This window comes from Pseudorca crassidens, chromosome 3 (genome assembly GCF_039906515.1).
Source record: "Pseudorca crassidens isolate mPseCra1 chromosome 3, mPseCra1.hap1, whole genome shotgun sequence".
Classification (NCBI taxonomy): Eukaryota; Metazoa; Chordata; class Mammalia; order Artiodactyla; family Delphinidae; genus Pseudorca; species Pseudorca crassidens.
The window spans coordinates 5,863,839-5,887,430 of NC_090298.1; the positions used below are offsets into that span (position 1 = coordinate 5,863,839).

General features: G+C 49.1%; 1 protein-coding gene and 1 long non-coding RNA gene across 3 annotated transcripts in view; one reads left to right on the forward strand and one right to left on the reverse strand.

The window, feature by feature from the left end:
- Window positions 1-12,193: 12,193 nt before the first annotated feature.
- On the reverse strand, window positions 12,194-19,590 carry LOC137221119 (uncharacterized). Its single transcript, XR_010941873.1, has 2 exons — window positions 18,497-19,590; window positions 12,194-13,912 (listed from the first exon to the last, which is right to left on the reverse strand). It is a non-coding gene; the product is annotated as an uncharacterized lncRNA (long non-coding RNA).
- A 735-nt stretch (window positions 19,591-20,325) lies between these two features.
- The window catches only part of TENT4A (terminal nucleotidyltransferase 4A), a 44,740-nt gene continuing 41,473 nt past the window's right edge, over window positions 20,326-23,592 (forward strand). For both annotated transcript variants that reach the window (XM_067730353.1, XM_067730354.1), the window contains exon 1: window positions 20,326-21,080. In XM_067730353.1, the coding sequence (XP_067586454.1) occupies window positions 20,368-21,080 (713 nt within the window). In that variant the 5' untranslated portion in view covers window positions 20,326-20,367. The remainder of the gene's footprint in view (window positions 21,081-23,592) is intronic.

A 23,592-nucleotide genomic window follows, 5' to 3' on the forward strand; every position in this document is an offset into this window, starting at 1 on the left:
TGATCATATGCTTTTTCTTCTTTTTATGCTAATGTGGTAAACTAGGTGGATTGATTTCAAATGTTAAACCTTCTATTGTAATTACCCCAAACTTGACCTGACGTATCATCATGTTTATATATTGCTAAACTTTGGCTCTGGGTCCAACTTGTGCTCCTGACTCCTGGTCCTGCTGAGAAACCGTGTCCCCAGGCCACCACCAGGCAATTGGTTGTAGACCGGTACAGATGGCTGTACTCAGAGGCAGCGCCTCCCTTGAGGCAGAAGTATCCCTGGCCCTCACCAAGGACTCGCCCTTTGTGGTTTCACTTTGGAAGCAAGACCTGCAAGCCCCCGTATGTCCACCAGCTTCAGATGAGCTGGTGAGTGACCGCTTCTCAGATCCTTCATCCCCCTTCACAGACCTTCAGTGCCCGAGCCTCTCCCACACCTGTCAGCCCTGGGTCCTAAAATAAGTCCCTCATTCTCATAATGCTCACAGTGGCTCTGTTATCCTGATAGAATGCTGACTCACCAGCGAGAAGAAGCGGATTGAATGGAGCACAGGGGTGTCACTTTACATTGTTAGATTATACAGTTCAGAACAAATATATAACTTTAATGACTCTTCAGTGACCAAACAACAGAGCTTAAAAAAGGCAACAACTATTTAGAACTACAAAACAGAAATGGATAGAAACACAACTTTATGCTATAGAAATGTGAAAACTGATGTTTTGCTAGAAAGATGCAGATAACTCAAATAGATTCGATAAGAAATAGAAAGCCAGCAAAGAACTCTGGAAATTTTAAAAGTTATCAGAAATCTGTCTTCAGTAACATTGCTGTCACAAGATAATTTTACAAATCATTGTCATGAAATCCTTAAGGAACAAATGTCACTATTTAAACTACGTATGAGTCTCACAGATGCAAAAACTTTAATAAAATATTAATGTCTAGTGGTCTATTCCAGTAATTATCCACCATGTCTAAGTAAGATTTAACATAAATTAAGTTGTTCTACAATTCTTTTTTTTTTTTTTTTCTTTGTCTGCGTTGGATCTTCATTGCTGTGCACGGGCTTTCTCTAGTTGCAGTGAGCGGGAGCTACTCTTCATTGTGGTGTGTGGGTTTCTCATTGCGGTGGCTTCTCTTGTTGTGGAGCATGGCCTCTAGGTGTGTGAACTTCAGTAGTTGCAGCATGCAGGCTCAGTAGTTGTGGTGCATGGGCTTAGTTACTCCGTGGCATGTGGGATCTTCCCGGACCAGGGCTTGAACCCCTCTCCCCTGCACTGGCAGGTGGATTCTTAACCACAGCACCACGAGGGAAGTCCTTGTTCTATAATTCTTGAATGAATAAATAGGTCAAAGTAGAAAGGCTTTGGGCTTCCCTGGTGGCGCAGTGGTTGAGAGTCTGCCTGCCGATGCAGGGGACGCGGGTTCGTGCCCCGGTCTGGGAAGATCCCACAGGCCACGGAGCGGCTGGGCCCGTGAGCCATGGCCACTGAGCCTGCGCGTCCGGAGCCTGTGCTCCGCAACGGGAGAGGCCACAGCAGTGAGAGGCCCGCGTATCACACACGCACAAAAAAAAGTGGAAAGGCTTTATGATTTTTTGATAAATATAAAAAAGGTGTTTGATAATATTCATTTCTGAATTAAAAAAAAAGCTTCTAGAGCTAGAATGTCATTTTCTTAAAAATCTAAAATCCTATTGGAAATAAGCAGGTAAATTTATTTAGCAGTGAAAAAATATGGGCACTCCCATTAAAATCAAGAACAAGAAAAATGCCTACAATCACTGCTATGGTTAATCATTCATTTGAAAATTTTAGACAATGAAATAAGATGAAAAAAACACGAAGCTGCATATTGCAAAGTAGGAGACAATGTTATCTCATTTTACAGGCAATTTGACTGTCTGCCTGAAAAGCCCAAGGGAATCAACTTATTAAAACTGTTTTAATTAATGACAAACTCAAACTGAGTGGTTGGTTAGCAATCCAATACACAGAGATCAATATCTTTCTGAAATAGCAGCAATAGCAGTAAAGTTAAAAAATCATCTACATATTTTCAATTAAAAAAATAAAGATACTAGTAAAACACAGAATGTGCAGAGTCCCTGTCAAGTCGCTACTAGCACTTTACTTCAAGACATAAAATTCTTTTTTTTTGTTTTTTGGCCCGCCTTGCATCATGAGGGATCTTAGTTCCCCAACCAGGGATAGAAACTGCACCTCCTGCGTTGGAACATTGGAAGCACAGAGTCTTAACCACTGGACCGCCAGGGAAGTCCCAAGATATAAAATTCTTGAATAAGTGAAGAGAATAACATTCTTCAGGGTGGGAAGACTTACATTAATTCTTATATATATTTAATACAATGTAATAGAATTGATTTAGAGGATCTAAAAATGTAATATAATTTAATACATTTGGATTTATAGAACTCTATTGGGTCTTTTTTTGACCTTGACAAAATTATTCTAAGATTTACCTGGAACAATACCTTTACTGAAACATACAAGATAATTTGTTTCTTGTAAAGTAACATAAAACTTTGGAGAGGAACCGCCCCCCTTACCAGACATTAGACATACCAATGTACGATCTAATAATTAAAATGGTAATTTTCTGGTTTAAGAATGGACAGACTAATTATCAATACAAAAAGAAACTTTAGAAACATATCAAGTGTTTGTAAAAATGTAGTATGTCACAATCAGAGTAGTCAGAGAAATATTGGATTGTTTTTGTTTTTGTTTTTGCGGTACGCGGGCCTCTCACTATTGTGGCCTCTTCCCGTTGCGGAGTACAGGCTCCGGACGCGCAGGCTCAGCGGCCATGGCTCACGGGCCCAGCCGATCCGCGACATGTGGGATCTTCCCAGAGCAGGGAACGAACCTGTGTCCCCTGTATCGGCAGGCGGACTCTCAACCACTGCGCCACCAGGGAAGCCCAGAAATATTGGATTGAATGACTACTTATTTGGAAAAACTAAATCAGATTTCCTATCTCACAGTTTACACATAAATCAATTCAAATGCATTAAAGTTTTAAATGTGAAATATAAACGCATATATTTATTTCCATTGTGTATGCATAATATAAATGCATACATATATGGTGGAAATAAATATATGTATTTGAATGGGTGAAGAAATTCTAAGTGTGACTCACAGTCAGAAAAAGTATTCTATGAATTGTTTATCCCTTCACTGTGGTTGAGCATTATTCTCAAAATATTATACTAACCCATTGAACCCTTGTTTTATTTTCATGATCCACCAGTTGAAAACAGTATACATGTTCTTCTCTCGAATTACTTTTTCATAAAAAATTCACAAATGTAGAAGATATTTTTCAGTATTGGGCTTAACTTTACCGTAAATATTTTTTCTCCCATGAAATTATACGTCACATTTTAGACGTCAGGAGACTGGATCCTAAGGGGTCACAATTTGGATTTAAACATGTCTAGCTTTCAAAAATTTTAACTAGCAGCTGTAAGTAATGTGCCAGTGTTGGCAATAATTCTTTACAGCAATTTAAAATTTTTGAATTCTGGAAATGTCTTTGTCTCCACAGCATGTTTGTTTTGCTTTAGACATTTTGCAAACAAGATGCTTTTGGAATAAAACTTTCTAACTCCCCTGGAAAAAAAAATGATTTTATCATTTTATTGTTTAGACATGAAATGTGTTCACCTGTCTGTTACTACACAGGCCTTTATTAAGTAATGACCTAATTACAGGATTCATGCATATATTTTCTATGACACTTCAAATTTTCACAAACTCATTCTTAGAAATTAGTGGTAAAGAAACGAGGTCAAAGTTTCTCCCATCTCCCTCCAATAGCTGTGTGCCTGGTGGAAAACACACGCTCTGGTCTGTGTCTCTAAAACACGCTGAGTGCATTGTCCTGAAAAAGAGCCAGTTTCTTTGGGAAAAAACTTAGCCAAGATCACTTGCGAACTTTATGATAAAATGTAGTGTTTCATTATAAAGCACATATTCTGTTTCAAAAGGATGGGAAGCAAATTTTTTAAAAAAATTTTATTGCTGTATAGTTGATTTACAATATTGTGTTAGTTTCAGCTGTACAGCACAATGATTCAGTTATATATATATATATATATATATATATATTCTTTTTCAGATTCTTTTCCCTTATAGGTTATTACAAAATACTAAGTATAGTTCCCTGTGCTATACAGTAGGTCCTTGTTGGTTATCTATTTTATATGTAATAGTGTGTATCTGTTAATCCCAAACTCCTATTTATCCCTCCCCCACCCCCCTTTGCCCTTCGGGTAAACGTAAGTTTGTTTTCTATGTCTGTGTGTCTCTTCCTGTTTTGGAAATAAGTTCATTTGTATCTTTTTTGGGATTTTTTGTTTGTTTTAGATTCCACATATAAGTGATATCGTATATTTATCTTTGTCTGGCTTCTGGAAGTGAATTTTAGAAATATTATTTGATTGAGCTAAGGATGAAAACAAAATAAATTGAATATCTCCCTCTACTCTGGGACAATTTTTTGGAATTTTAGCACCCAGATAATCCATGTCAGCAATTGTGCTGAGTTCACTGAATCCTACAAGCGACCCGTTTCAATCTTTTGATTTTTGCTTAATAAGAGCTTATGTTTTCAAACCAGTGTGGAAAAACTTCTCTCTTGTCCACTAAGTTGAGGTCTTCCGGATAGTGGGCAGCTCAGAGCCTGGCACCCTGATGTGCGGTGATTACTCCTTAAATACTTACAGATTCCCCCTTTTGCTGCCTGGAGCACTTGGAGATGAATGGTGTCTGTCTTCTGTTAATTTGAAACTTTTGTAGTTCTTTTAAAAGATCTGTACCCAATTGCGGTTAAGGACATTTCCTCCCCTGTGATACTGGGTTATCCCAGGCAGTGTCAGAAGGACCTGTGCCTGTCCCGTGAGTTACAAAGGAGCAGAGAAGCAGCTGGAAACACGTCACACCTGCGTGGATTGAGCGCCTCCTGCCGGCCAGCTGAGGGGCTGGGGCCAGTGCAGGGCTCAGATGCTCAGGAGGTAAGACTCCTGCTGTGATGAAGCCTATGGTCCACCTGGGACACCGAGTAAAAGGGTGAAAAATCAAGGGATCCCACAGTTGCCAGATTCCAGGCAGTGGGAGAAGCCCATCACTCCTTTTCAAAATCACTACAGTAACGTTCAGAATGACTGTAAATCTCCACTTCCTGATTCCATCACTTTGAGTTAATGTGGCCAGGAAAGCCTTGCAAAGGTTTTGGCTGGACCTGGGTCTGGGAGGTTTGAGTTGTACTGGGAGAGGGAAAGATGAGGTTGAGAGAAACTTCCAGAAAATTGGTGCACCTTGAACGCAGGTCAGAGACAAGAAAGACTGCGGCTCGCTAAGCTCAGGGGCTGTGAGCAAAGAACTCTGAGACCCTGGGCACCAGCAAGTGGCAGAGTGCCTGGAGGGAAGCTGGTCTGGAGGTTGAGGTCCGGTTGGGAGGATCTTGAATGTCGGTTGCTTTATTCAGTTGACAACTGTGTATGGGACACCCCGCTGAGCTGTGCCAAAGGGTGCGCAGGTTGGCACTGTCCCTGTCCCCAGCCGGGGTAGCAGAAGGGGACGTCACCAAGGTCACGTCACTCTGACATGGCTCATGGCCCATCTCCTGTGCACAGAGTCGGTCACACTGAAACTTTCTACCCAGAACTTTGACCTCCTTTTCCCAGGCATTTGCCTTTTGCTCACGGGGGGTGGGACCTTCCCCGGGACTGAGGAAGGTGTTTGACCTCGAGTCCTCATTCTGACTTTCTGATGGGAGGATGATCCCTGCGGTATTCCCTGCTGTCCATCCTGTACCCATCCCATGGGGGCAAAAGGACTCCACATAGGTCTGTTCAGTCATTGCATAATGAATGCACAAGGGGACGAATTTATCTACAGAAGAACCGAGAAAGACACGGCCACAAAGACAAAGCAAAACTTTGACAGTTGAAATGGTTTCGTTCTTGTTTCCAAACATCTTGAGGTCAGAACATCCACTAGTCTTAAATATTTTTAAGATAAAAAGAAATGGACTTGTTAATGGCTGTTTTTAAACTTAGCCAGACTGAGGCAATGAACAGCCCTGCATTTATTAGCCCAGAGTCTGCAAATTCCAGCGCCACCTTGGAACACAGAAGCATTGTCTATGAGTGGGGTGGACCACTGGTGAGATGTGGAGCGTGCAAGGTGACATCCTTTGTCCGGAGGTGGTATTGGATCTCCATTATCCCTGATTGTTCTCCGTCCTCTGTCAGAGGATCACGCATCCCATCCTCTCCCTTGGGCGTGGCTTCAGCCAGTGGGGTGTGACTTGATGCGGCACCGCCACATCCCAGCAGAATCCCGAGAGCCAAGGTGCGGCTTGGCTATGTCTTCCTTTTCCCTCGCCGTGTGCCTGAGTTGGGGACTGATCCTCCGGCCAGGGTCCCTGAATGAAGAAAGTATGATGTGGAACAGTGCTGGGAGGTGCTGCCGAAGTGTGCCGTGTTATTCCTAGAAGCCACTGAGACGGGGGCTGGGGGTTGTTACTGCAGCATAAACGAGCAAAGCTGACTAATCAAGTGAATTTTATTTTATTTTATTCATTTTATGGTATTTTATGGCCACGCTGCTCAGCTTGCGGGATCTTGGTTCCCTGACCAGGGATCCGGCAGTGAGAGCGCTGAGTCCTGACCACTGGAAGGACAGGGAATTCCAGCGATTTATATTTTAAAACGTTGAACAACATAGTGTAGGCCAAAGGAAGCGTGTATCAGGCCAGCGTGTTCTTTGCAGCTCAGTGCCCACACCCTCCCCTCCAGGAAGGCTAAAGTGACTTCCGGTGACGCTGGCCCATCTCTACCTTAGGGCACGGTCCTCCTTCAAAGCGTCTGTGCCAGGACAGGCAAATGCATCATGCAGAGCCCCCCAGGCTGGAGCACCCTCCTTCCAGCCCCCTTGTGTAGGGGTATTTGATAACCCTGCCCACTCCCTTCAAATCCCAAACTCTTGAAATGCAACTGTAAGTCCAGAGCAGGAGTCCGGCCCAAAAATACTTCCCATAGAATGACCATGTTCTCTCTGAGCTGCACTAAGGCACCTCATGGCTAAAATTAAACACTCCTCCAATTCAAGAGAATTAATAAACGGAAAACGACAATGATTAGCATCCTGTCCTATACATTTTTTTTTTTTTTTCCAGTATGTGGGCCTCTCACTGTTGTGGCCTCTCCCGTTGCGGAGCACAGGCTCCGGACGCGCAGGCTCAGCGGCCATGGCTCACGGGCCCAGCCGCTCCGCGGCATGTGGGATCCTCCCGGACCAGGGCACGAACCCGTGTCCCCTGCATCGGCAGGTGGACTCTCAACCACTGCGCCACCAGGGAAGCCCAATACATTTTTTAAACCACGGTACTTGTCATCGTTTCTTTGCTGGGGGTGAAACCCATGCCTTTTTCACAACTTGTGGTCTGTTAAGGAAGCACTGCGGCATCGTGTACTGGTTTGAAACTTCAGAAACGGATTCATTTGATTGCTCCCTCATTTTCGGGCAGGAGGGTGCCCTGTGCTTTAGGGAAGGTGACCGTCCTGTGTCCTGTGACCGTCCACCTCCCATTTTCTTTCATGAAGGGCTGTGGCCCTTCGTGATGGGGGACTCCAGCCATGATCCTGTCATGGCTCAAGTTCAGAAGGAAGGCGACGTTAGGATGAGAATGTTTTTCTCAACAAGTAGCGGGTTGCTGGACGAGGAGATCCCCAGCACCGCCTGCATCTGCCCTCCTGGCAGCATGGAATTCACCAGAAACGCCTCTGCCGACAAGTCTCCGGGCCCAGCTGTGCCTTCACCTCCAGCACTGCTTGGCTGGGCCTGCGAGGCCTCACAGTCAGGAGAAGAGAACCCGCAGGTCTGTAACTTTCTATTTTTAGGCCTCGGTGGACCTAAGCCAGTTACCCGAGGGTATGTAGTAATTGCTGAAATATTTTATTGAATACGGCCTTGAAAAGTGACAACACACATCTTAAATCTACTCAGAAATTTGAACAGGTTTAAAACGCCATGCAGCGAATTCGCACAGTGACACGAGCTGCCTCGCCCTGTGCCATCAGGCTGGTCCCATCCCCCCTTGGCTGCCCTGCCAACCACACCCACGGGGCTGAGCTCACCCATCGGCACTACAGGCCAGCAGTGAAGTTCCCTCCCAGACACGCCTCTTCAGCCCAGCTTCTCTTCCAAACACAGCACTTATGTGGCCAACCGCCTCCTGGGTATCTCCCCAGGATGTCAGGCAGGGACATCTCAAACCTAACGTTTCCAAAAGGGATGCTTCTTGCTTTCCCTGTGTCTCCATCTGGGAAAGGAAGGCTGTCAACTGCTCAGGCCACCAACCCGGGTGGACCCTTTACTCTTCCCTCTGCCTCACTCCTCAGTCAATCCTAATAATTCTACCTTCAAACTCCATGCTGGATCTGCCCACTGGTCCCCGTCAGCCCCCAACATCCTGGGACCAGCGCCCGTATCTCTTCCGTGGAGCTGCCGTGGCGCCAGACTGGTTCCCTGCCTGGATTCCTCCCTCTGCCCGGTTGCCCGTCACAGAGCATGCGGGGCGACCTGCTGGGGGTGTAGGCGCCGTCTCCATTGCTGGGCCCAGAATCCTGTCGCCCTGGCCTGTGAGGAAGGACACGTGTCTGTGGGTCCTGAGGCCCCTCTCGTCTCTAGCTATTAAATGTCATATACAGGAGATCTTGACTCAAGCGATGGTTTAGCAATGACTGGAAATAGGGATGCTTCCATTCCACCCGTCCAAGTCCTGGTTTGCACAATAGAACAAAACAGACAGCCAGAGGGTTTGTCTGGGACTGAAGAGAAATAGAAAAATGAATGAGTTCTTCAGACCTGCAGAGCAATAAACTCTTCTCTTCCATCACCAGGGATGTTGGATCCTGACCAAGAGCCGAAAGCAGAGAGCATGGCCTTTGACTGCATCTTCCCCTCAGTTAGAGGAGGAGATAACTAGGAAACTAAGGATGCCAGGAAAATTCTAGCTTCTTTAAGAATCTCCGTGAAATAACATTGCGAACACACATGTAGCACCTGTGCTCTGTGCCAGTCACTCCGGTAAGCACTTCACATGTATGACTCTTTTAATCTGCACACAATCCTACGCATAGGTTACAACTATTGTCCCCATTCTGCAGATGAGCAAATCAGGGCCACCAAGGTTAATCAGCTTGCCCAAGGCCTAGCCGTCAGGAAATGGCAGAGTGTTTGCAAAGTGAGCTGGCTCCACAGCCCCTGTTCTTAACCAGAGAAACAGATCTGGGTTTAAGAATGGGCTGTATGCCCCATTACAGTCCTAAAGCACAGGGAAGTTTCAGCAGACTCTGTGAGACAGAGCGTCTGGGTTTACTTGCCTACGACTGCCTCCCTGTATGGAGCCGTAGCTTACGAACGCCAGGGGCTGTGGCAGTAACGTGTGGACCTGGCTGCCAGTGACCTCTGTCAGGGGCGGGGACAGAGCCCCTGGCGACTTCAGCTGCGGGAAGTGTCTGAGACTCTGGTGTGTAAAATAAACACTCAGTAGGTGCTTCTGGTTGTAAAGGCTTCTCCAGGGAGTGGGAGAAACAACGAAGCCAAGGGGCCTCTTCTAGCTCAGAATGAGATCCTGAAAAACGAGAGTTTTCCGGTTTCACATGCAGGGTGTCTTTTATATCGTAGACTTACATGCGTTTATGTCCATATTTCTCCTCCAATGGGATGCAGGGCACACAGCAAAACAGGTGGTGCCTGTTAAGTGTTCTGCGGTGCTTTTAGGATAGCCCTGGTCAGACTCGTCGTTAGGGCCGGGCTCCGTCAGCGGGTCTGTCCTCAGGCTCCTCGCTGGAAACCTGGAAGCTCTCCGGCTCTTCCCTCGTCCCTTCCTCCAGGTGGAATCAATTACAGGGCCGAGGGTTTTACCTCTGAAAAGTATTCTACGGCAGAGTCAGTGCTGTGTGTTTACCAGACCCGTTTCCTTTCGGTTTGGGGCTCTCGGCTCGACTACACTTTCTAGACTCCCTCCGATTAGGTGGGTCCGTGAGCCTGAGTTCTGGCCACTGGGATGTGGGCCGAAGATGCGCCGGCCACCCCAGGCCTGGCCCCAAACCTCCTGCAGGACCCGCCATCCTGCTCCTTCCCTCTCCTGCCAGCCCGCTGCCGAGAACCAGCGGAGCCTGCCAGGAGCCAGGGAACCGCTGCACTCCTGAATTAGGCAGCCTGCATCCTTGAGGGACCCCGTGAAGTCCCTCCCCTCCCGACACCCAGGCCCCATCAGGCCCAGCTGGATGGGGATGTGAATGAGAGAGAAACTCACTACGTCCTGCCACTGCGATCTGAGGGTGTTTCTTACACCATCTACAGCTACTGACCCGAACTAGTTTATCTTCTCCTAAATATTCCTGTGCAAACCTAATACTGTGCCCATTACTGACTTTCTAGTTCTCTCCCCAGGCCACGTTCTCCTCACCTCTGTCCCTCGTGCATCACAATTCCATCTCCTAAGGCAGAGTGAGCCTCTTAAAACACAGCTCAGACCCTGTCACTCCTCAGTGCAAATCTTTTCATGGGGACTCCGATAGCCTCCAAAGTGCTGCAGCGTGGAATACGGTCTTCCCAGGCCTGGCCTTGGTCTACAGCGCCAGCCTCGTGTGAGATTTCTGTGGCCATCCCCTGGGCCCGGATGCAGGGACGGCAGACGTGTCTGTCCTCAGGGCTGTTTCTCTCCCCAGGCCTGGAACATCCTTCGTCTGCCTGCCTCTACCTCCCTCTGCTGGCTTACTTCTCTGCATCCCGCAGGATCCACTGGCAACACCTGCTCCAGGCTCCCTTTTTCTGTATCCCTCTCAACAACCTGCACGCCACGCATATCACTGTGTTTTCTCCACCCAGAGCATGTGGTTCAGAGACTGTGCTGGTCATCTTTGTGCCTGACACACAGCAGAGGCTCAGCAGCTACCCCTGAGACCTGACAATCACAAGTGTCTGCAGACGTTGCCAGATGTCTCCTGGGAGGCAAAATCCACCCCACTTGAGAAGCCCTGCCTTTGAGTCAGGTGGGAGAAGGGACCATCTGCTGATCCTGACAAGAAATCAGAGGGCACGTTATCTCGGTGGGCTCACCCTGGTCAATGTTGACCTGAACCTGGATTTTATCAAAACAAGCTCTCAAGGGACCAAATTCAGAAGAGCCTGGGGTGGCAGACACTGGGCTTACACAGTACCCACTGCCTGCTTCTTCTGAGCTAACAGACCCCGGTCTTTGTCAACACGGCCATACGCCCAGCACAAGCAATGTCTCACGATTAGTCTAGGCCTTTCTTGATCATTCTGTGTCTCAATATAATTTCCCAGCTTTTCTTGCAGTTAGGGGTGGCCTTATAACTGGTTCTAGTCAACGAGATATAAGGCAAAATCTAGTTTCTTTTTAGAAATGTCTGCTTTTCTGATAAAAAGGGCCACAAGCAGGAGACACCTCCCTGCTTCACCTCCCTCCATCCTTGACTGTGAACATGAAAAGTGGGCCTGGGGCAGCCCTGGAGCAAAGGCCAGCGGAGCCACGGGTGGGTCAGCTCGGACATCCTCGGACACTGAACCACCCTGCCAGGGGTGCTTTTTCTTCTGACTCTTAGTTATGGGAGAAAAAGAACTCTTTGTTTTCATGTAAGACCCTGCAGTGGGTTGAATAGTATCTTTCCCCTGACCCCCAAATTAATGTCCACCTAGATTCTCAGAATATGACCTCATTTGGAAATAGGGTCTTTGCAGTTGTAATTAGTTAAGGATCTTGAGATGAAATGATACTGAATTTAGGGTGGGCCCTGAATCCAGTGACTGGTGTCCTTATAAGAAGAGGAGAGAGCACGGGGCGACTCACAGGAAGAGGGCTGCGTGGAAAGACAGAGGCAGAGAAGGAAACAATGCAGCCACAAGCCACGGGACACCAGGAGCCACAGGAACTAGAGGAAGCAGGGAGCGCGGCCCTGCCGACACCTTGATTTTGGGCTTCTGGCCTCCTCAACTATTAGGGAGTGGATTACACTTGTTTTAAACCTCCATGTTTGTGGTGATTTGTTACAGGCAGACCCAGGAAACAAATACAGCCACTGTTAGTGAAATTTTCTGCTGCTTTAAATGAAACTATTCTTTAAAAAATTAAAAAAATTTTTTTTTATTGAAGTATAGTTGATATACAATGTTGTGTTAATTTCTGCTGTACAGCAAAGTGACTCAGTTTTATTTATATATACATACACACACATTCTTTTTCATATTTTTTTCCATTATGGTTTATCACAGGATATTGAATATAGTTCCCTGTGCTAGACAGTAAGACCTTGTTGTCCATCCATTCTATATGTAATAGTTTGCAGCTGTTAACCCCAAACTCCCAATCCATCCCTCCCCGCCCATTGGCAACCACAAGTCTGCTCTCTATGCCTGTGAGTTTGTTTCTGTTTCACAGATAAGTTCACTTGCGTCATATTTTAGGTTCCACATAAAAGTGATATCACATGATATTTGTCTTTCTTTGTCTGACTTATTTCACTTAGTATGATAATCTCTAGGTCCATCCGTGTTGTTGGCAAATGACATTATTTCGTTCTTTTTTATGGCTGAGTAGTATTCCATTGTCTATATGTACCACATCGTCTTTATCCATTTAGATGAAACTATTCTCAATGAATACACTAAGACATGGATGGAAAAACCAACTTAAAAACCACACTGGGAGATTTAATTTCCAGGGTGCTTGTTTGAAGACAAGGGAAGGAGAGGAGCAGGTCAGCTGTTGTTCTAGGGAAAATGAAGCTGGTTTCTTTCATGTCTAGGTGGAGCCTTTAAAAAAAATTGGCTCCAAATATTTACCACTGATCTATTTTTTATTATTTATCATAGAGACATTAAAATGGTGGAGAACAACATTCATGGAATACACTTCATTTATCTTACATTGTGAGGAAGTTAGATTTTCCACATAAAATGATTTTGCAGAAAACTGAGGCTTACCACTTTTTATGCTCACACACTTCTAATATTGTCAATTATACATTTATTTAGTGTTAATTTTGAAGCATTCTGAAACGTATATTTTCTGTTTTCTCAAAACCAAATTTTTTTCAATATGCTTGAACTTACGTATAAAGTTTTAAAAATTCAACCTCATTTCTTTCTTTATTTTACTTTTAAGGAAAAATTGTGCATATTAAGGTGTACAGCATGGTGATTGGATACACCTGTACATAGTAAAATAATTGCTACAGCCAAGCTGACATATTCATCTTACCTTAGGTTTTTTAGGTGTAGCCTTTTGAAAATCTCCCTGCCCCCCTCAAATCTCATGGTGAAGGACCATGTGTGTCCACCAGGGTCAGGGTGTCCATCCTGGGACAAGAGAGAGTCACAGCATGATTATGGGGCTCCCTGTTTATAGATTCCCTACAGACCATTTCCCAAATTCTGTTACATATGCCTTCCACAGGAATACTTCCGTATTCCGTTATGTCATATTTGCGTGACATACTGAAGTTAATTCTTATGGGGTCTAACTGCCAGGACTTGCTCTGCTGAGCCCCCCACTCCAGTCGACCCGATTGGGCCAGAAGATTAGAAGTTTGGGTTTCAGGAAAGCCTCAGAGTCCTCATCCGGGGTTGTGAGGAGTTAGACCAGACGATCTGCAAGGCACCTTCTGCGTCTCAGGTGGGAAGGGGCATCTTGGGACGGCTGTGCTGTTGAACTGTGGTGACCCCGCCCTGGTGGAATAATGGACGGAGGGTCTTAGGTGATGCTCATCAAAGGCACTTGAGGGACACAGATCCACCTCCGCCGTTGTCACACTTGCCAAAAAAGACCAAAGCCGAATGTGATCAAGATTCTAGATCCAACAGACCAATTTACAGAAAAGAGAGATGACAGGGAACACGTTAGATGTTACCACAGGGAGATATAACTGCAAGATCCAGACCATGGGACAAAGGAACCAAATTCTTCAACAACAGATGGTAACCCCCTCAACCCTTGCAGGAGAAAAGAGAAAAAGATGAGGGAGAAATCATAGATTAAAAACCTGGGAAGACACAAATCAACCATTGCAATATACAGAACTTTGGGGAAAAAACAACCTATTAAAATTTTTGTAAGATAATCAAAGATATTCATTATATTATGGATCAGACGTTTGATGATATCAAGACATTATTATTACTACCTTGATGGGACAATATCATAGTTTTGTTCTAAAGCAAGTGTGCTTATAACTTAGAAATACCTACTGAAATATTATGGATGAAATGATATATTAGCTGGGATTTGCTTCAACGTATTTGGAAGGGAAGAAAGTGCGTGAGGATATGAGTGAACACAGTTGACCACAAGTTGATAATTACTGGATCTGGGTAATGGGTATACAGGGGCTCATTATATAGATTCTCTCTACTGTTGTATAAATCTGAAAATTTCCATAATTAATGATAAGAAGAAGGTCATTTATTATACCAAAATGCTCACTTCCAAGATTTCCTTTTTTTAAAAAAACATTGAAGTATAGTTGACTTCCAATGTTGTGTTAGTTTCTGCTGTACAGCAAAGTGATTCCATTATATATATATATATATATATTCCATTATATCTATCTATATATATATAGAATATATATATATATATATATATATATTCTAGATTTCCTTTAATGAGTGGCCCCAGTGCTTGCAACTTTCAAAAAGTCCAGCACTCACCTTTGCAGGAATATAGCTCTTTGAAGGAAACCTCTGCTCACGAACACAGAATCACTAGGGCACAGCACAGGTGGATCGCTCTCTCGCTTTCTCTCACCTCTTTTTTCTCCATCATATTATTTGCCTCCCAGGGACCAGAGATTACCCATAAGCTACATGTAACCCACTGACTATTCGAGTCTGGCTCTCACTGTATGGTGGCATTTTCTGAATTAAATTGCTGTATCAAGGTGATTTCTGCAGCAAAGTGTGACCCGTCCAGAAAATGCCTCAACTAGTGAGGGTGGTCATCACCTCGGACGCCAAGGGGTCTGCAGAGGGAGGCTGTGCTGTGGCTCATTCTGTTGCTCAGTGAGGCAACCAAGGGCATCTTCTTTCCATCATTCTGCTCGGCCCCCAGAGCGTTGGTCCCCTCTCTTTACTGGCCTCAGCGTGGCTGCAGCAGTGCCAGGCATCCTATATAACTGTGTCCAGCGGTGAAGAGGGGAGTTTCCTCTTGGATGTCTCTTTTATGTTCACCTTGAAGACTTTCCCAGGAGTGTCCAGCAGCCTTTCCCACAGGTCCTGTCCTCTAGGACAGAGTCATGTGTCATGCTTATATTGGTGCTGGCAGGAAGAATGAGACCCCCAGGAGTGACGTAGACGCGGCATGATTCAGCCTCTGATCCAAGGAAGGTGGGCCCTTCCTGTTTACCTGGCCATTCTGACACCTGGGCAGAAAGGGGGCTCTGCCTGCTACAACAGAGGGGGGGCAGCAGGGCCAAAGGACTTGAATGGGCAACCAGCAGCACTCGCCTACAGGTTGACATTTCAAAACAGGACATTTCAGGCTCACGTCTGCATTTCCAGTTTCCTGTGAGAAAGGCCATCTCTGGTACCTTGGGTGAGTCCTGTATTCCTGCCAGCTGGAGAGCAGCATCTGTGGTTCTTTACGGCAGGCAGGTGCTCTCCAGGGCCCCTCGTTCCCACCATTCCTCATTCATGTCACTCTGGGGCCCTAATTATTCCCTTCATAGCATCCCATGACCCTTGAAATGTGACTTCAGCTCTTCTATCAAGGGGTGAAGGCTACTCTTCCACCCCTTAAATCTTGCCAAGGCCTTGTCACCTGCTTGGGCTCACAGAATTGGGAGGAAGTGAAGGCATGCCAGTCTGGCCTCGTGCATGCCCGTTTGTTTTCTTGAAATCCTATTCAGCCACCCTGAGAATGAGCTGGGGCCAGCCTGAGAGGTAATGAGAGACACATGGGCCAGTCAACCCTGGTGTGCCAACTGCTACCCAGCCAACTGCCAGCCCTGTGCGTGTGGCCCCTCTAGGTCAGCCAGGCTTTGGGGTATCCTTTAGCTGACTGAAGCACCTAAGTCACCTTAAGCCAATTTCAGCTGTGTCTGACCCAGATCAGCAGAACCACTCAGCTGGTCCACAGACTTGTGAGCTATACCAAACACTTATTTTAAGCTACTGAGTTTGGGGGTGGTTTGTTACTCAGCAGTAGCTAACACACACACACACACACACACACACACACACACACTGATTTTTTTGTCAGTTACTTATATTACCTAGTCAGTTCCTGTGAGCAATTGAGTTTGGAAATCTTGGATTAGGCAGAGGTTTTCAAGCTTTACCGTGCTTAAGAATTGTTCAGGGAATTTACTTAAAATACTGATTCCTGGGTTTCACTTCTAGAAAGTTTCAGTAGATTGGATGAGCCCCAGATCCCTGCATTTTAACCAGCATGTCTGATTCTGGTACAGAAAGCCCATGAAACACACTTTGGAAACCATTTGTTCGTGAGAACACTAAAACCATAATGTAATCTCAAATATCACCTCTCCTTTAATATCAGGAGAGCGAGAGAAGAGTGGGTTTTGGCCAAAAAGGGTAAATGTTGGGCTTACTGTGAAAATTGATAAGCAAAGAGAAAGACCTCCCCTGCCCAGAGTCTCAGAGACTGCATTTTGCCCTCAGTGTTGTTTCTTGATTTACATAAAGTAATATACTGCTTCTAATTTACATAAAAGATTTCTGATCAAATGCATAAATATCAAAATCTGGATATAATTACAAGAAGTTGACTGGTGGCTGATGAATCAAACTAAGGGGGATTAGCTAGAGGCAAAGACAGAGTGGGAGGTCATGGGGGGGAGGTTGAAATGTTGAAAACAAGTAAACAACGACAACCCGTGTACTAGTTCCTGGAAGCTCGGCAAGGCAACTTCCTGCTTTCATTCCCATTGGGTCGGTTAGGTGAACATTGGTCACCCCACCAGCGTTCATTGAGGACCTGTAATGTGCCAGACACCGTCCTTGAGTTGGCACCCAGCAGGGAAAAGGACAGATAAAACTTCTTCTCCTTGTGGAGCTTATATTCCAATGGGGTGAGGGGACACAGACGACAAACACGGTAAACAAAATTTAGATTAGATGGTATAGCGGGTTGAATTGTGTCCGCCCCCCCCACCAAAAAAAAAAAGAGATACGTTCAAGCTCTAACCCTGGGTACCAGTAGAATGTAACTGTATTTGGAAATAGGGTCTTTGCAGATGTAGTCAAGTTAAGATGAAGTCAACAGCGTGAGTCCCAACCCAATGTAAATGGTATCTTTATAGGAAGAGAAGAGACACACACACGGGGAAAACTCCATGCACCGATGGAGGCAGAGATTGGAGTGATGTACCTACCAGCCGAGGAACACCAAGAATTGCTGGCAACACCAGAAGTTAAGAGTAAGGTTCTCCCACAGAGCCCTCAGAGAAAGCACGGCCCTGGCAACACCTTGATTTCAGACTTTCAGCCTCCAGGATTGTGAGGGAATAAATTTCTGTTGTTTTAAGCCATCTGGTTTGTGGTATTTTGTTATGTGGCCCTAGGAAACTAACGGAGATAAATGCTAAGAAAAATAATGCAGGGTAGGGTAGCAGGGAGTGTTGAAGGCTAGCTTTGTAGTTTAAACAGAGCCACTTGGAAGTCCTCACTAAGACCTGAGAGTGGGGAGGGACATCTCGGGGAAGAGCATCCCAGGCAGATGTAACAGCAAGTGCAAAGGCCCTGAGGTAGGAGTGTGCCCACTGGCTTGTGACTTGATCAGGCTAGGATAGGGCACCAGACAATTCAGGGACTTGTAGATCACAGTAAGGTTGAGTGAGAAAGAAAGCCACCAGAGGGTTTTGAGCAGAAAAGTGGCATGATCTTATTATTATTATTTTTTAAGTCCACATTCGTTTTTTAAAGGACCACTCAAGTGGCTGTAGGGAGACAATGCCAAAGGGCTAAGAATGGAATAGGGGAAACCAGCTAGAAGGCACTGTTTAAAATAGGCTAAAAATATTGGTGGCTTGAAGGGGGGTGTAGGTAGGGGGTAGGGTGGACTGAGGGTAGCTGTAGGGCTTTGGCTGTTTCCGAAGGTGAAGCCAAGAGGGCGTATTGGTTATGGAGACAGAGGAGGCTGGGATGACTCCAGGGGTTTTGGCCTGAGGCACTGGAAGCAAGGAGTTCCAGAATGGCGCCTAACTTGCTTGTGTGCGATTTTCTGTAGTTTATTTAACTGGACATGTTCTAATACTTGATCATAATTTCCACATGTACAATATACAGGTACTGAAAAACGTCTGAACTCAAAGAGCCACTTTTATCATCTGGCAAAAAACCTTAGTATGCAACACACGGACTTTTCATGTCGGTACAAGGTTTGAGGCGTCAAGCACTTGGTAACGTCGACTCACCTCTGACACAGACGAGGAACAGACCATTTGAAATTCGCCTCATTCCCACATATTTAACAGGAATGGCGCCCAGGCGCTGTGGGAGTGAGGCACACAGCCTCAGGTCCCTGGCTCGGTGCCGTGAAGTCGCCTGGCCCGGGAACGCATTCCCCGGACTCAGACCAGGACGCGCGGGGGCGGGGGGGCCGCGGTCCGCGGGGTCCGGCAGGCAGTCTGGGCTGCCATGGCAAAGGCAGGCTTGCTTTGGATCTCACAGACTGCGTGGTTAGCTTTGTATTCCAAACAATACTATTGTCAGACCCGGCTCAGAGCATCCTCTGGACATGGGGAACTCAAAGAGCAGACAGCTGGGCAATTCTCCAATGCATCCTGCGAACCCGTGCCAGCTCGAACAGCCAAGGCCACGCGTCCGACACCCACGTACACGGGCTGTTTCTCTGATGGGCAGCACTGCCAAGCTTGCCTCGGGAAATCGCTCCAGTGAGCTAAACTGAAAGTTTTAACACCCGTTTCTGCATAGAAAGTCATTTTTAAATGAAACTAAAAAAGCCTGTGAGGAAACAGGCAGATTAGGGCTCTGCCAGGGCACCCCTGGGCCCCGCTCCTGGCAGCCGCTCAGGGGCCAGTGCCGGCCGGGCGCAGGGTGTAAGACCTGCTCCTCCGGGAGGACGCCGGCGAGCACTTGTGAGGGCGCCGACACGAGGGACCGCAGCGTGACCGGCGGCACGCAGGACCCTGATGGACGGGAGGGGGCTTCGCGCATCTCTGTCCTTTCCCTGGAGCAGCGACGGGACCGCAGTGGGGGCTGTCAGTTCCCTACGCAGGTCTGGAAGGTCGGCCAGCGGAGGGCGAGGACCCCGCACGGGGGTGCAGAACGTCCACCGGCAGCGCCGGCCTCCCGTCCCTGCGCACGCGCGGCGCGGCTAGGCGGCTGCCGGTACCCCAAGGCCAGCGCGCATGTCTCCACGCCTCAGCCTTGCGCGGCGGAGGGAGGTGGGGCTGTCGGCCGCTGCCAGGCCGAGGACTGCGCGCCGCCTCGCGGCTTCTCCGTGCCCCACCGCAGCCCAGTTTGGTCTAGAAAGGCCCACGAAACCGCCGCCGTCGCCGCCCCACTCCAGCCCCTCCCTGTCGCGTATCCTTCCGTCGCGGTGCCCCCCGCGCCCCCCCGCTCCCCCCCGGCCCTCGCCGAGGAGAACCCCAGTACGCAGGCGCGGTAACCAAGGCGGCGGTGTCTAGTGAGGATTTGAAATCGGCAGCGCGTGCGCACTGGCGTTCCGGTCCCGGCAAGGGCGGCCGCACTTCCTCCCCGCCAGCCCCCGCCCCGCTCCCTCCCCGCCCCTCATTGGAGCGGAGGCGGCGGCGCCCCCTCCTTCCCCCGCGCCCTGTCGCCGCTGAGAGTGTCTTTTCGCCGCCGCCGCCGCCGCTGCAGGAACGCGGAGCAAGCGGCGCAAGCGTGACCGAGGGCCGGGCGCACGGCGGCGGCCCTCCCGCGGGTCCCGGGCTGCGCGGCGCCTGGGCCCGCCCCCTCGGCCCTGCCGCCCGCCCCCTCCGATGGCCTCTCCCGCCGGCCCGAGTGGAACGCCGCCGCCGCGGCCCCCGCGCCCGCCCCGCGCCGCGTGAAGGGAGCCCGACAGGCCTGAGCAGCCCGCCGCGGCCTGCCCGGGCCCCTCCAGGTCGCCGCGAGCCGGGACCCCGACGGGAGCCGCCGCCCGCGAGCCGGCCTGAGCCGCGGCGCAGGCCCGCCCGCCCGTCCGTCCGCCCGGCCGCGCGCGGCCCGTCCGTCCGTCCGTGCGCGGCGCGGCCGGGGCTCGGGGCGCGGCGGGGGCGGGGCCGGGGCGGACGGGCGCGCGGGCCCGCGGGGCGGCGCGTGGATGGATCCGCGCGTGGCCTGGATCCAGCCCGAGCAGAAGGGGCCAGCCAATGCCCTGTGGATGCAGATCTGGGAGACCTCGCAGGGCGTGGGCCGCGGCGGCTCGGGCTTCGCGTCCTACTTCTGCCTCAACTCGCCGGCACTGGACACGGCAGCCGCGGCGGGGACGGCCGGGCTGGGCGGCGGCGGCCTGGCGGGGCCCGCGCTGCCCGCCGCGTCGCCCCCGCCGCCCGCGCCTGGCCCCGCCGCGCTGCCCCCCGCACTGCTGACGGCGCTCGGGCCCGCGGCTGAGGGCGCCCGGCGCCTGCACAAGTCGCCGTCTCTGTCGTCGTCGTCGTCGTCCTCGTCCAACGCCGAGTCGGGCACGGAGAGCCCCGGCTGCTCCTCGTCGTCCTCCAGCAGCGCCTCGCTCGGCCGGGCGGGAGGAGGCCGCGGCGGCGCCTTCTTCCACTTCGCCGACGGTCCTTCGACCGGCCCCGGCGCGGCCAACGGGCACCCCGGCCCGCGCGGCCCCGCGCCCGCCGGCTCCCCGCCGCAGCACCAGTTCCACCCGGGCCGCCGGAAACGCGAGAACAAGGCCAGCACGTACGGCCTCAACTACCTGCTGTCCGGCAGCCGCGCGGCCGCGCTGAGCGGAGGAGGCGGCCCCGGGCCCCAGGCGCCGCGGCCCGGCACGCCGTGGAAGAGCCGCGCGTACAGCCCGGGTATCCAGGGGTGAGTGCGCGCGGCGCGGCGCGGGGGGGGGGGGGGGCGGCGCCCGCCCGTGGGGATCCCGGCCCGGCCGGGCGCGCCACCCTGCCGCGCGGCTCCCCGGGCAGCACCGCGGGAGCTCGGAGGTCCCCATCCGGGCTCCCGAGGGTGGATGTTGGAGGCCAACGTCCGACTCCCTGGGAGGTTGTTATTTCCATTTTAAACTCCTCTTAACAAACGAGTGAAATGTCCGGATTCTTGCACTAACAGTGTAGGAGAGGGACCGTTGAGTCCGATTTGTGCAGATGTTTTCCTTTTCTCCCTGGCGAAACTGGAAAGGAGGTCGCCTAACTTTCTCTCCATCTCCTCCCACCCCACCCCGACAGGTTAGGGACCTTTTGTCAAAGTGGGGTGCAGATAGGTGTGGAGTTTGTTACCTTGCAGAGAATTATAGTATTGCCAGGAATTTGAATTAAGTGGAAGGTAAACATTGGTTAAATGTTAACTTTGTTTCTCCGCGGAAATACATTTGAAAGAGGATTAGGTTTTTTGTAACGATACAATTTAACCAACAGCGAATTTAAAAATTACATTTTCGGGAGGGGGTTTCAATGTTACAGTTTAATTTTGTGCCGAAAGTGACAAATAGCATCATCTGCATTTTTTTTAAACAAGTTAGTATCATTCAAAGAAAGTAAAAAAACGTTTGTAGCAAATACTTATTCTCTGGAAAGCGTCACTTCTGCTTTACGTATTTCCACATCAGCCTAAAGGGGATTAGAAGTTCTGCAATTACAGACGCAAGGACTGGTGAAAAAGAGGGTGTGTGTGTGTGTGTGTGTGTGTGTTAGTGCAATTACAGACGCAAGGACTGGTGAAAAAGAGGTGTGTGTGTGTGTGTGTGTGTGTGTGTGTGTCCGCGTGCGTGCAGTCCCAGGTGACGCTGCTCAGGTGTGAGTGCTACTTACCCAGCCCTCTTACCTTCCTGTGCTTTACTGAGCACTGGAAACAAGATATCTGTATGTAGGTTTTATGTTGGTATTTCAGGACTTAAATCATAAACTCTCCTTGTACAATCTCATGCTGACTTAAAGGGCATCTAATGATTTTCCTGGGTGTTAGGGTTGGAAAACATTAGAGGCTTAGAAATTCCTCAATTGCTTGGTATTAAAATTATCTCTTCAAGTAACTTCTTCTTTTCATAGTTGTGTTTATTCTGCTTTGAAGTGTGTTGTAAAACACTTAAGTTGATACTACTTTAGAGAGTGTATGATACACAGTAATAGCTGCGTTCTGCAACTCGTTTCACCTGGTGTGGGTTGGAAGCATTACTTTCTTAAATTCCTTGAAGCATTGAGCATGCACTCAGCCCCAGGGAGGAGCCCAGACTCCTCTTCCCTCTCTTTCTACAGTTCTTACTTGTAGAACTTTCTAAGAAGAGGTGGTGGGGACACAGTTTCTTCCTTTCTTCTTTTCTTTCTTTCATTTATTTATTTTTTGGGCTGCATTGGGTCTTCATTGCTACACGTGGGCTTTCTCTAGTTGTGGCGAGCGGGGGCTACTCTTCGTTGTGGTGCGCGGGCTTCTCATTGCAGTGGCTCCTCTTGTTGTGGAGCACGGGCTCTAGGCACGTGGGCTTCAGTAGTTGCAGCACTCTGGCTCAGTAGTTGTGGCTCGCGGGCTCTAGAGCGCAGGCTCAGTAGTTGGTGGCACACGGGCTTAGTTGCTCCGCGGCATGTGGGAGCTTCCCCGACCAGGGCTCGAACCCACGTCCCCTGCATTGGCAGGCGGATTCTTAACCACTGTGCCACCAGGGAAGTCCCGGACACAGTTTCTTGATGTATGGCGTTAAACGTAAGAGTTCTTTGGGGGACCTGTAGGTTTCCAGCCTGTCTTGTAACTGGAATTGACTCTGTGTCTTAGCACTTGGAAAACAGAAGGCGCGTGGTCTTTGCTCGTAGAGCATTTTTGGGCCCAGACCGTCTGGAGTCCCGCTTCTTCCTCTCATGAGCTGCCAGCAGTGCCAGTGTGATACCCCTGTGCAAACTCCTCAGGCTCTGGAAGCTGTTTCCTCACCCATAGTTTCTAGTATGCCTCAGTACATAGGTTGCTGTCGCTTTCCTTAATAAATGAGCCTACTACCTGCCAGGTGCTGCCCTGGGATCTGGGGATGGGGTCGGCATGGGAGACACAGCCTCAGGACCCTGACTTGGAAACCTGAGTCCGGGTTGCCCGCACCTAGGGCCCATGAGCCCTGCCTGTCAAGTCTCTCTCTGCCTGTCCTCCTCACTGTCACGTGGCCTGTCGTCGTCTCTAGTGAGGTTGCTCATGAACCCCGAGGTGGTCATCACGCCTTCTTGCCCCCCTTGGACTGTTCCCGGCACGGCCAGTGGGCTTTTCTCCTCTGGCAGCAGCTTGGGTCAGGTCCCACCCCCGGGCACCTCCCTCGCCCCCCTTAGGTTAGAGGCAAAGCCTGATACCCGGCCTGCTTCCCGGGTGCTGCCTCTCTGGGCCCTGCCTGGGGTCTCCACTCCCT